The sequence below is a fragment of the Girardinichthys multiradiatus genome, chromosome 9 (genome assembly GCF_021462225.1).
Source record: "Girardinichthys multiradiatus isolate DD_20200921_A chromosome 9, DD_fGirMul_XY1, whole genome shotgun sequence".
In the NCBI taxonomy this organism is placed as follows: domain Eukaryota; kingdom Metazoa; phylum Chordata; class Actinopteri; order Cyprinodontiformes; family Goodeidae; genus Girardinichthys; species Girardinichthys multiradiatus.
The window spans coordinates 21,903,383-21,916,077 of record NC_061802.1 but is presented as its reverse complement, the minus strand read 5'-3'; the positions used below and the strand labels follow the sequence as shown (position 1 = coordinate 21,916,077).

Genomic DNA, 12,695 nt, shown 5'->3' with positions numbered 1-12,695 from the left:
ACGGTGTAGCTCTATCAGTCATTAACCTTTTATTCCCCGGTAAGTGATAAAAGTCTGATGTTTAGCCTCAGTTGAATAGTTTCCTGTTGGAAATATAGTCTGCAAATAAAAATTAACTATTTTTTCATGTCTGGTCAAGATAAAAATATCTTTACAGTGTAAACGTATTTTATTGCCCTCTAGACCGTTACTAATGTTAGTGTGACTTTTCACGGCTGAAACTGGCACATCAGTAACATTAAAATAAACCCTAAATATTGTCATCTAAAACAAAGCTATATTTCCATAGTGATTACATTAAGGGGAACATAACCTCAACACTTGGAGTACAATCTGCTTCGCCGATGTTTCACAGTAGTCCTCGATAGGATTATTTTCTCTTGATTCACTGATACTGATCAAATGTAGAGGTTTAAATCCCGTGTTGTAAGAGGCAAAACATTTGTTTTTATCCCAGTCATGCATTGGATAGATGGATGTTGTTTGCTTGCCTTCACAGGGAGGGACGCGCTGCTCTTATCACCTCCTTCTGTGTGTTCAAGTTTATGGCTCTCTACAGCATTATCCAGTACATCAGCGTCATTCTCCTCTATTCAGTACGTAATGTCGCCTCCTCAGTTATTAAACAAGGTGAAATTCACATATTTACCCATCTGTTCTGTTGCTCCTATGTCGTAGATCTTTAGTAATCTTGGAGATTTCCAGTTCCTCTTCATTGACATTGCTATCATCCTCCTAATTGTCTTCACCAGTAAGTACAGGAGAAATATTACGGAGAAGGCAATGCTGTTGTTTTTAAACATCTACCCATCCTTATCATTTCGCTTCCCTCCACAGTGAGTCTGAACCCAGCCTGGAAAGAACTGGTGTCACGTCGTCCCCCATCAGGACTTATCTCAGGACCTCTGCTGTTCTCTGTGCTGACCCAGATCCTCATCTGCTTGGGCTTCCAGACCATTACGTTTCTTTGGGTCAAACGTCAGCCCTGGTACGAGGTTTGGACGCCTGATACAGAGTAAGTGTCCGGTGTAGAACAGCTGATCGGGATTAATGTTGAAAAACGTCTCAAAGCAAACTGTTGACCATGATATTTCTATCCATACCAAGCGTCTGCAACCAATTTGGTCACCTGAATGTGTCCGACCTCAACAACACAGAAGTGGATGAGCACAATATCCAAAACTTCGAGAACACCAGCCTCTTCTATGTCTCCTCCTTCCAGTATCTCATAGTTGCCATCGTTTTCTCCAAAGGCAAACCTTTCAGGCAGCCCAGCTACAAGAACTGTGAGACCCTGTCTTCTCTGTCCTGCTATGCACTACGCCGTAATATTGAACATCATATATTATAATGTACGTCTGTGATTGTCTTTTCAACAGATCCTTTTGTGCTGTCTGCTGTGAGCTTGTATTTTTTCTTGTTGTTCATCATGTTTTATCCCGTTGAAGGCATTGATCACTTTCTAGAGGTAGGTAAAGATGCATCTGGTATGAACTGCTTCATCAAACTGAGTTTTACACTTGATATTTTTTATAAATAGGTACTGACATGTTTTTTGCAACATTGATAAAGTTGTGTGAGGGGAAAAAAAAAACTAAAAATCATCCTTTATTTGAGTAGCACACTCTGATACTGAAAATGTTGAAAAACCCTTTTTAATTTTATTCAGTGGGGAGAAAAATCCTATGTTGAGAAAAATTTGCTTTTAACAAAATCACTGGTGCCAGAGTTATTGCTACATCTACTGTCAGTACTTTGTACTCCCTTTTTGTACAATAGGGTCGCACTTAAATTCATCCTGTAACAGTTCACAAGGTTGGAGCATCGTTGAGTCCTTGTTCTTTTCTTGTGTTCCCTTCTCGGCTCGCCCCCCAGGTTTTCTGTAGGATTTATGTCAAGGGATTAAGATGGCAGAGGAAGAAGGTTGACTTTGTTTCTGAATAATATTTGTATTCATTTGGCCATTTGTTTTCATCCGTTATCCTGCTGAAAGACCCGATGATGACCCATTTTTATGTTCTGGGTGAGTCCGCCGTGCTTTATTGAAAACATTCTGGTATTTCAAAGCCATGCTCTCAAACATGGTTCCCTGGACCTGTAGAAGAGAAACAGGCCCACAGCATCACAGATTCTCTACCATACCAAACAAGGCATGAAGTGCTTTTCTACATGTTCATCCTTGGTTTCACTCCAGTGCTCTTTGATCCTCTTTAAATGGAGCAGAGTTCATTTCCTTGGATAATCCACATGGTTTTGACAGGTGTTGAAACTCATCTGAACCCTGGTGCGGCTCGCTTACGGTGGGATTGTTACCAGACTATCCAGTGAAAGAGACGAAATGACTAAAGGATTTGCAGACGTGTATCCTTCAAAATCCTTGCAATACCTCACTGCCTTAATGTGTAGCCACAGCAGCACACCGTAGTGTCTCTCTCTGTCTGTCTGTCTCTCTATCTGTCTGTCTGTCTGTCTGTCTCTCTGTCTGTCTGTCTGTCTCTCTGTCTGTCTGTCTCTCTGTCTGTCTGTCTCTCTGTCTGTCTGTCTGTCTCTCTGTCTGTCTGTCTGTCTGTCTGTCTGTCTCTCTGTCTGTCTGTCTGTCTGTCTCTCTGTCTGTCTGTCTCTCTGTCTGTCTGTCTGTCTCTCTGTCTGTCTGTCTCTCTGTCTGTCTGTCTGTCTGTCTCTCTGTCTGTCTGTCTGTCTGTCTCTCTGTCTGTCTCTCTGTCTGTCTGTCTGTCTCTCTGTCTGTCTGTCTCTCTGTCTCTCTGTCTGTCTGTCTGTCTCTCTGTCTGTCTGTCTCTCTGTCTGTCTGTCTCTCTGTCTGTCTGTCTCTCTGTCTGTCTGTCTCTCTGTCTCTCTGTCTGTCTCTCTGTCTGTCTGTCTGTCTGTCTGTCTGTCTGTCTGTCTGTCTGTCTCTCTGTCTGTCTGTCTGTCTGTCTCTCTGTCTGTCTGTCTCTCTTTCTGTCTCTGTCTCTCTTTCTGTCTCTGTCTCTCTCTTTCTGTCTCTCTCTTTCTTTCTGTCTCTGTCTCTCTCTTTCTGTCTCTCTCTTTCTTTCTGTCTCTGTCTCTCTCTTTCTGTCTCTCTCTTTCTTTCTGTCTCTGTCTCTCTCTTTCTGTCTCTCTGTCTCTTTCTGTCTCTCTGTCTCTCTCTCTCTCTCTCTGTCCGATGTTTCTGTACAGCTGCCTTCGTCTTGTGTATACAGAGCAACATGCTGGATAGGCATCCAGCTGGTTTATATGGAGACAGAGTAACTAAAGATGCCACCCTGCTGCACACCTTTAACAATGAGCTTTGTTTTTTGTTTGCCTCTCATACTGTTCTCTTCAATGTTGGCTCACATAATAAATATGGGTCACCCTCAGGGCTAAAGAAATGGACCTCTTTATCACCTGATTTTCACACCCAGAGGAAAGGAGAAGTTATATCTAAAAAAAATGTTTCAGTTACATTGAATTTGAAGGGACTGTTATGAATACCAACAATTGTTGCTCCAGTAACTTTGTTGAAAGCAGTCCTTTCTCAACATGGGATTATTGAATAAATGTAATCAAAATAGAGGTGTTTTTTTTTTTTTTTTTTTACTCTTTTCAGTGTGAGACTGTTCTATGCAAATAAATAATTAAATTTAAGGCACACAAATCCATCATTTTGGGTGACCATGTTTGTGCACACATGCAAGAATAAAGACAGTCTCTGCAGGCTACTGGCTTTTGTAACCATGACTTCATTTTGTGAAGTTTTCTATACATAAAATATTTACAGTAGTAGTATTTTTGTAACAATCACTTTAATATTAGGTTTTATTTTGGTCCATGCAGATTGTTTGTGTCCCTTTTGAATGGAGGATAAGGCTTTTCCTGATAATTGTAGTCAATGCTGCTGTGTCTGTTTTGGTGGAGGTAAGACACACACACACACACAGTAATACACACTCATAGTAGATGTTTTTTCATGTTCAGTTTTTTTTTTTTTCATGCAATGTGCTCATCTTTGTCTGACTCAAATTTACAGCTGGATCAATCCTTTGTTGTGATGAGACGATGTTTTAAAAATGGAAAATTGTCTCTATTTTGATAAATGTGTTCATTTTTGGACCCTCTAATATTTTTTCCCCAGCTGTTTACCTTTCGAGTGTTATGTTTGTTTTAATCATAGGCCGAGGCTGTTTAGAAGTAGAGTTCAGTTTGGTCAGCGATCAGTAGTTTATGCTAACCTGCCCTGCTCAGTGGAGCAGCATCAGTTTCTCACCTTCCTTTTTAGATGGCTGCCCTGACAAGCACGTACTGCTTAGCAATAATCTTAGTGATGACTTTTTCTGAGCTACCAGTGCAAATTCTACTGATTTTTGAAGCAAATCAACTGATTCAGCATAATCAGAAGTTTTCAGTTTTTCTGACAATGATGAATTTCTATAAATTATTCCTACTTCCATAATTTTTATGCCACATGCAATTACCGTCTCACAACCTTGGCAAATACAACATACATGATCTCTTAAAGCTCTGTTACAAGATCAACTGAAGACCTTTGTGTCAAAATAAAAAGAGGACTTGTGGGAAGTCAAATTCACCTCTTTAATTCTTTCCCTGCAAAATGCGCTATTATTCCTTAGACCTGCATCCTTGACATCATCTTATGGAAGCTTGCGTTCAGCAGAGACAAACAGGCCAACTATGGCGTCACCCCTGCTGCCCCGACACCACAGGTGGGGAAAATCTGACACCTTCTTTTCTAGCCCATTCTTGTTCCTTATGTGTGGTGTTTCCTCTTTGTGTCCTAACTACTTCCTTCTTCAATGTCACAAAGTGCACCTTTCTTATCTAACTGCTAAGACATGCATGAGAGCAACTCTGATGTTAGTGCCCCCTAGTGGACAATCTGTCCAGAGATGATTATACAAGTTCAATCAAACAGTGCAAATATTGAACAACTTCTGCCAGCTTCTCAAGAAGCTGAGACGACAGAGGAGTTTACATTTCTATTATTATGGTCTATGAAGTATGTTTTTTGTGACATGCATTGCACCACAATACATGTCATGACTGAATTATGCCCCTTATGTAGTCAGTCTCTACATGTGGTTCAGTAATATAAAACACCTTTAAAAATGACCAAACAGATGTAGACATTGCAGAGAAAACGTATTGACTGCAGCGTATTGTATTTTTATTACAGCGTTGTTTTCTAAAATAAAAACAATTAGTGCTCTGTAAAATCATAGAAATAGGATTGGAATGATTTGCAATAGATTTAAACTCTGTGTTTAATTTAAAGACATAATGTTGTTCATAGTAGAGGAAAAATTGTAAAATGTAAAAAATAATAATTTATGAAAAATAATGCAGCCTGAGATATGTCAAAACTAATGTGGACTAGAAGGGCTTCTTCCAGGGGCCAAAGATTTTATGATTGTTGGATCAGAACTACGGTTGCTTCAATTGGTTAATGTATGTGGCTGATTGCTCCTCTGGTTTTCAGTAAAGCTTTGACCTGCTGGTTCTGTGCAGTCTGTTTCTAGATCTGAGCGTGACAAACCCAGGCCAATAAACTAACATTAGGACTATTCAACAAAACATGGACAAAACATTTTCCTAAAGTCACATTAAATTTTAAAGTAAACACTTTTCTGTAAAATAAGTGCAGTTTTGGTGGGATTTTCTATAGTATCTACTTGGGAAGTTGGGCTTAGTGTCTCAGTACTGAGATCTTTATAATGAACCTTCTCCAACATGATCAATAATCACTACAAGTGGTGGGTGGTTGATTCTGTCAAAAATAATAATAATAATTTATTAAGAAGTAAAAGAATTAAGCAGCTCACATTTTAAGCTCACTTTCATATGTTATATTAACACTTAGGTCGGTTAGTAACTGTTAACACCTACTAATGGTGTGTGTGAACAGCTCAATAATAGATGAAAAGTTTAAAAATGAAATCTGGGGCTATTTAGAGAGAACTTTATGCTGCCTAAAAATTAATGTGCAAAGTTTTCAGCTAAACATGTGTTTTAAATTCTGTTCGAGCCAATGCATCGTTTTTAAAATGTAGCTCAGCTTCCAAGCTATTTGTAAAAAAGGCTGTTTTATATTTTCTTGATTAGTTGCCAGTCTTTAATCTCTCTTATTGTCTGCTACTGCTCTTCCCTTCTGCTGTGCTGCCAGCTTCTTGTTTTAAGATCTAAAGTTTGTTTGCCGCGCTTAGCCTAGTTTCCCTGTTAGATCCCAGCCAAGCATATCAGTTACCACTGTCTCTGTATTCCTCAGGTTTGTCTCGATTTAAAAAAATAAAGCTTGACCTGTTTTTTTGTTATTGTAGAACTCATGAAAAGGACTCTTTATTTGCATCTTTAAAGTGTCTCTGTGTAGCCATCTTTAAAGATCTGTGTTCAGTCTCCATGAGCTTGTTTTAAGGAGTTTGCTCAGCCTTTTAAACTGTTCACAACCAATTCCTTCAAATTAATTTCATGCTAAATTTTGGTTTGAGCAGCATGCATGTATGAATTTTACCTATTTATCACAGAGCTGGTTCCTTGAGTTGAATGTTTTGCATGCAGTAAATGTATTAGCCTGCAAACACGCGGTCCACAGCTTAGATGATCTGAACATAAATGAAAACAGTTATCTGTTTTCCTTTTTTCATTTCAATGCAATTGTTAATTTATCTATTTATTGTTACAACATGGGTATTTTTAGGGGGCGACTGACCTGCAGGCAGACAAGTGTTTCTCCTGGCTGTGCCCACGCAGGATGATGGCCAAAGCTCGATACATGCATCTTGCCCAGGAGTTAAGTGTGGACCCAGACTGGCCCCCAAAACCGACCACCACCACTGAAGCCAAGCCTTGCCCTGAAAACAGCTCTGCTTATGAAATCATAATCCCTTCCTAGCATCTCCACGCTCCTCAACACTGCGGCATCCCCTCCTCTCATATAGGACACTTGCCTATGAGGAGTACCAAGGGAAACGCACATTCACCTTATCTCGATTGCCTTCCCTCTTCATGCAAAAACTACATACTTTCACACAAATCCCAAAACAGTTACCTTGATAGCTTTCAAACTACTCCTGCTTTCTCCATCACACTCCGTACCGATGCTCTCAGGTTTCATTTTTGGTTTGCATTTCCGTAAAAACATTATTGCTGTTGAGCTTGAATGCCAATCTTTATGTTTTGTCTGCTCACCAAAGCAGAGGTAGCATTCAGCAAAGACTTGCAATCAAAGTAAAAATTGCACGTTTACCCTTTCTGGAGTAGGTTCAACTTCCTCTCAATTTATCTGAGGGTAAGCATGTAGAAGATGTGTGTTAAGTAGTGAATATAGTGTTATATCCATAAGATCGAAAGTCTTTCTAAAGTACAAACAAACATTCAGTGAAGCTGTGGAGCATAGGGTTGAAAACATTTTACCCAAGGAGCACGACTTTCAGTTTTACTCTTTAAGTTAAAATAGAGATTAAAAAGGAAAGAGTTTGGAGGCGTTTCAGAGAAGAAAAGAAAGTGAATGCACTTTAAAAAAAAAGATTAGTTAATGGATGAAAATAATTATATATTGACATGATTGTCCGTTCTGTTTGGAAGATGTACTGAAGTAATTTGATTATTAGAGGCTACGATTACTACTGCCTAGCGGTCATAAACAAAAATTAGGTAATTTTTGTTTGAAATTTTTTTTTTTTTTACAGCAGTGCTTCTTGGTATTATGTCTTATATAGTTGAAAAGCCTGTTTGTTTCTTTAAATATTGCCATGTTTTGTGGGTCGCGCAACAGTTGGGTATGTGTGTTATGCCCATGAAGATCTTCTCAATCCTCTGTACCAAATCCAGTGGGGTTGTGGCTATGTGTGCAGTAGCGCAAGAATACGTGGTTTAATTAGAAATATGTCTTGTTTCTTTAAACTTAAAGAACCCAGTTTAATAACTGAACCGACCAAGAGCAAGTTTTTCATGGGTTTAACCCACAAATGTATTTTCCTACCAATTTGGCGCCACTTATGGGCAAATAAACTTTCCAGCAGTAGAGGAATTATTGTTTAGAAGCAGCGATACAACAAAGAAATAATTAACCAAACACACATTTCCTTACTTTTCATACTGCTTTTTGCAGTTGCAACTTCCACGCTGAGGAGTGTTGTTGCCAGAGCGCCACCTGTTGGCTCTTAAGTATGGTGCGTTTACTTATTGGAAAAAGATCAGATTTTTGAGTTTCAGATGAGACCGACGGGGTCAGTTGAGCCTAAAACCGTCTTATTATGGTCACCTGCCAACTTCTTGGTGCATCTGCTCAATATATGTATATTTATAAATACATACTTACTAATGAATTCATGCATTTTCTTAGGGACATGGCGAGTCCTCAATGAAATGAGGTAAACAAAAAGTATTACGATAAGGATGATTTGTTTGTGTGAAATTACTCCTAGACCAGCATGTAGGCAGCTGTTGGGAGTAAATGTAGAACTAATCATTTTCCTGTCTTTTAAAGGCAAAGGGGGAGAAATACTTTCTTAGCCAACAAAGATAATTTATGCATTGTATACTTGCTCTCTTATGCCTCTCAAAGTTCCTTTAAATCCCCAGAAAAGCAGAAAATAGCTTTTTGATTTGGTTTAAGCAAAAGACATTTTCCCCGAACTGAGCAACTTTATCTTTAACAGCTGCAATATAATAACAGGATTGACTTCAGGTGGTATTTGTCTTCTATTTCTCTAATAACGTTAACATATGGAGCTGTTTCAGTAACAGTTTGGGATGTTTTGGCTCGGTCTTGTGGCATGATGCCCGCTGTAATTAGTAAAGTTTAGTTGCAGGGTTTTTGAGTAAAGAAAAAATTAGAGGAACAGAGAGATAATTGTCATCTATTCTTTGACCATATCAGCCTTGATTTGTCAATCTAAAATATTAAATAATTTATTAAAAAAAACATCAAATCTGGCACAAACAGTTATAGCTTCCCAGCATTTTTCTGTAGCTTTGTGATGCATCTTTAAGCAAAAAGCTGAATCCTTAACTTTGACAGTCCTGACATTAATCTTCTTGTCAGTTTGTTTAAATATTATTTAAAAAAATGCTGACTTTGTGTGCTTTAAATTCTGACAGAACAACAGTTTACCCTTTAACTAAACCTTATACAAGGTATGCTTGGTTCAACATTTCACCATCAGAAAAACTCCTTTCTATGTATGTAAAGAGCTTTATGTAGACTGAAGTGGGGCCGTTTTGGGTGTAAAACAATGAAAGCCAGCAGCATACAGAGACTTGCATGAAGCCAGCTGTCTGGGGGTCACCTGATGGTTGCGAAGCGAGACATTTTAACCTCAAGCATGTGGCATTACTGTAGAGGTTAAGAAACATTTACCATCTTACATTGTATATCAGAGAAATTAATAATAATAAAACAGTTCCAGAAACGGCATGTATCTGGTTGGTTACTGTAAACCGTTTAGGAAATGCATGAGACTAAAAAGCTTCCTGCATCTTCAGATGTTTTCATGAAATCAGAAGCACGGCTTTTTTTTTTTTTTTTTTTTTTAAGCAAAATTTCTTCCCGTGGAAGATTGATTACAGTTAAAACTAGTTAATAAGGTAAAGAAACGTGCATTTAATCTGTCTGCTGCTCCTGGCTCCCCAACCCCACCCCAACAAATATTGAATGATGGATCCTGATGAAACGGTTGCATTCATGTCCTTCACATATCCTACCTGCGTAGAGTTAAGGGCTATATTTTGGGTTCAGCGCTCTTTATTCAAGGGGTAAAATAAGAATAAAGCAGTAGAGGAGCTTAAATGCGACCGTCTTTTTTGTGATTGGATTATGTATTCCAATTTTACTGGGAAAATGTTAGTTTAAAATAACATTAAGAAGCACGTGACTCTTACCCAGGACCTTGTTCTTTAATTTATATATAGATTATATCAAGAGTCCCCATGATTTTGAAAATTCCTTATCTTTCTAAGACTGAATGTAGTTGAAAACTAAATGTAATGCAATAAAAAACCACAATTACAGATTTTTATTTTCCAAAGACATTTATTCATGTTTGTTCTGGTTGGTTAAAATAAAAAAAATGGGTGAATGAGAGAGAAGAAAGTTGGATTTTTGGACAGCGGTCAGATGTGTCAAATGAGATTTGATGGAGCACATCAAGTGGACATTAGGGGGTTAAAAATTATATCTGAGGTGGAGCTTTGTCTGTATTAATGGGGTGTACATTTCTCATGTCTGTAGAAGCGGTTAAACATGTAATTATAAATATGTGGGTTCTGAATTCTAAAAGGGCTGGTGTATTTTATTTTTTTTCCTACTGTTTGGTACTGTCACAATCAGTTGTTAATCTTTATTTTTTTTTATTGTTTCTGGACTGTTTTGTCTTTTCTCCCATGTGACATACTTGTACTGTCTTGGTTCTCTAATTGGGCATCAATCCTGGGCATTTACTGCAGTCTGGTGAGAACACTTGGATGAAAAGTTGCAGCCTATGTCTGTTTTTAGGTTTAGATTAAAATAATCAAACATGAATAATTTGCTCTTGCAGGCACCAAACATCTGAACTGCTTCTCAGCTGTTTTCCTTTTGTCTTTATCTCAAGGTTTTCTAATTATTAAACAAAATCTGACAAGAAGGGAATTGAACACAACCCGAATCACATTTATAGTTTCTGTCTGATCCTCCGAGGTGTGTGTTAACATTTTATCTGACCTGTTTAGAAAAACAAATCATTTGGCATCCATGTAAACTGTGTCTGGCAAACAGAATGTGCCGTGCTGTTTATCATAATCTTACTATAGAAACGACATACTTCTCCTAGGAGCAAAATGATTCACCTGGTTGTGACATATCTGCATTTTTTTATTCAGAAAAAATAAGTGTAAATGCTACTGTTTTCTGCTACTCTGTAGTTTTTCCTTTTCAACAAACGAACGTTCAACAAGAACATCTGAGTACCGGAGGTCCGTCAGGACTGGGCTCATATATTCTCATGGCATTCACATTGAGTCCAGCTTTGGAATAATGATTTGTATGTAAAAAAAAAAAAATATATATATATATATAGATATAAACAAATTGGGCTTAATGCTTAACCCAGAAAAATGTTGTTAATTACATCGTTTCAGTCGCAGTCTGGCTGCTACTTGGCTCTGAGTTTCTTTACTGTACTCATTATTTTCAGCCTGCTTGCCTCACCAGGAGGGCCACCTGGGATATATGTATTTTTTTATTAGCAGATTTAATATTTTGACAATTTTTGTATTTTATAATTTATTTGTATTTATTTTGATTTTGTTTTCTCTGAAAATTGTGTTATAGCTTTGTTGATTTGTTTATCTTTTCAATAAATGTTCGTTAAGCAACCTGCTTTCTCCGTTCTTTCCCCCCCACTTTTAATGTAAATCTGATTAATGCTGTAAAAGCAAGAGCGTATAGATGGATCGTTCAGAAATAATATTTTTTTACATTTCGTCCTAGAACGTTTGTAGAAATGAACTGTTATAGAAAATGTAGATTAAACCTTTCACTGTGTATCAATCTATACTTAAAGATAGATTATATTAGAATTAATCAGTTGGTGGTACAGCTTTTATCTTTTCAAATGCTAACATTTACAGCTCTGTTTTTAACATAAATTCAGTTTATAGGTAAATTACCAGTTCACAAGTGCCATCTTTACCCATTTTCAAAACAACTAAGTCCAGTTCAAATTAAATTATATAGAATGTAATTCAGTCAAATTGAATTCATTGGTTAAAGCAATTTAGGAACGTTGAATCGAGTGCATGAAAACCAAAAAAAGGGCCTGTAAAATTAAAAGAATATAGAAATAAGTGGACAGCTGCGATACAATTATACAAATGATTAAACAGGAAGACATCTCCAGCAGAACCAGCCTCAATATGAGGGCAATGAACCTCAAGCAGCTGGGGGCAAAGAGAACAGAAAAACACCCCCATCACTGATCCAGAAACCCTTTCAGGGAAAAAAGATTATACAAAGTTAATGGCAGAAAAAACGTCTGTCGACGTTGCCCAGGACGGCCAAGCACAGCATCTTTGAGCAAGGAGTACTTTCTATGGAAAAAATAAAGGGAATGCACCAAGTTAATTGTGTCAATATCTGCATCAGTAGCGTCTCTGATGAACTCAAAGGTAATTGCAACAGTAATTGCAAATTATGCATAAATGCAGAAGAGGACAGAGTGAGGAAGAGCGTGTGCAGGTACATCTCAGTAAGTTGGTCTATGTTCTGATTAGGCCCGTTTGTCAGATTAAAGTACATTTTAAAAATAATCCTTTAAACAGGTATTAAACATACTTTTCATTAAGACCGAATTTCTTTATTAAAAATCCTTTTTTATTGGTCTGATGTAATTTATCTTAAATGTCATGTTTTCAATAGTTGTAAGTGGTTTGTGTGTAATTAATATATAACGTGTTTCATGTAGGGAACTGAGTTACTGAAATACATGAACTTTCCAATAATCACATTTTTTGAGATGCACCTGTATATCCCCCAGCAGCTCAGCCGAACTTTGGCTGATCTATTTATAAAATTAATCAAAACCGAAGGTTTATGTCTAATCTTGAAAGTATATTCAGACAAATCACAGATTTACTGAATGAATGTAGAAGTACCATGATGTAAATTATTTATGAAATCTGGGTTGGTGGTAGCCAGGAGTAAGTTTAGGCACACCTAAAGT

At 37.5% G+C, this 12,695-nt stretch overlaps 1 protein-coding gene across 5 annotated transcripts in view; it reads left to right on the top strand.

Moving 5' to 3' along the window:
• Window positions 1-12,695, top strand: part of atp13a3 (ATPase 13A3) — a 57,835-nt gene that overhangs the window by 42,681 nt on the left and 2,459 nt on the right. For 4 of the 5 annotated variants that reach the window (XM_047374420.1, XM_047374416.1, XM_047374418.1 and 1 more), the window contains 8 exons: window positions 500-596; window positions 679-751; window positions 838-1,015; window positions 1,108-1,286; window positions 1,380-1,468; window positions 3,817-3,897; window positions 4,611-4,703; window positions 6,692-11,090. In XM_047374420.1, the coding sequence (XP_047230376.1) occupies window positions 500-596; window positions 679-751; window positions 838-1,015; window positions 1,108-1,286; window positions 1,380-1,468; window positions 3,817-3,897; window positions 4,611-4,703; window positions 6,692-6,886 (985 nt within the window). In that variant the 3' untranslated portion in view covers window positions 6,887-11,090. Of the gene's footprint in view, window positions 1-499; window positions 597-678; window positions 752-837; window positions 1,016-1,107; window positions 1,287-1,379; window positions 1,469-3,816; window positions 3,898-4,610; window positions 4,704-6,691; window positions 11,091-12,695 lie in introns of those variants that run through there. The other variant, XM_047374419.1, reaches the window with a different exon arrangement.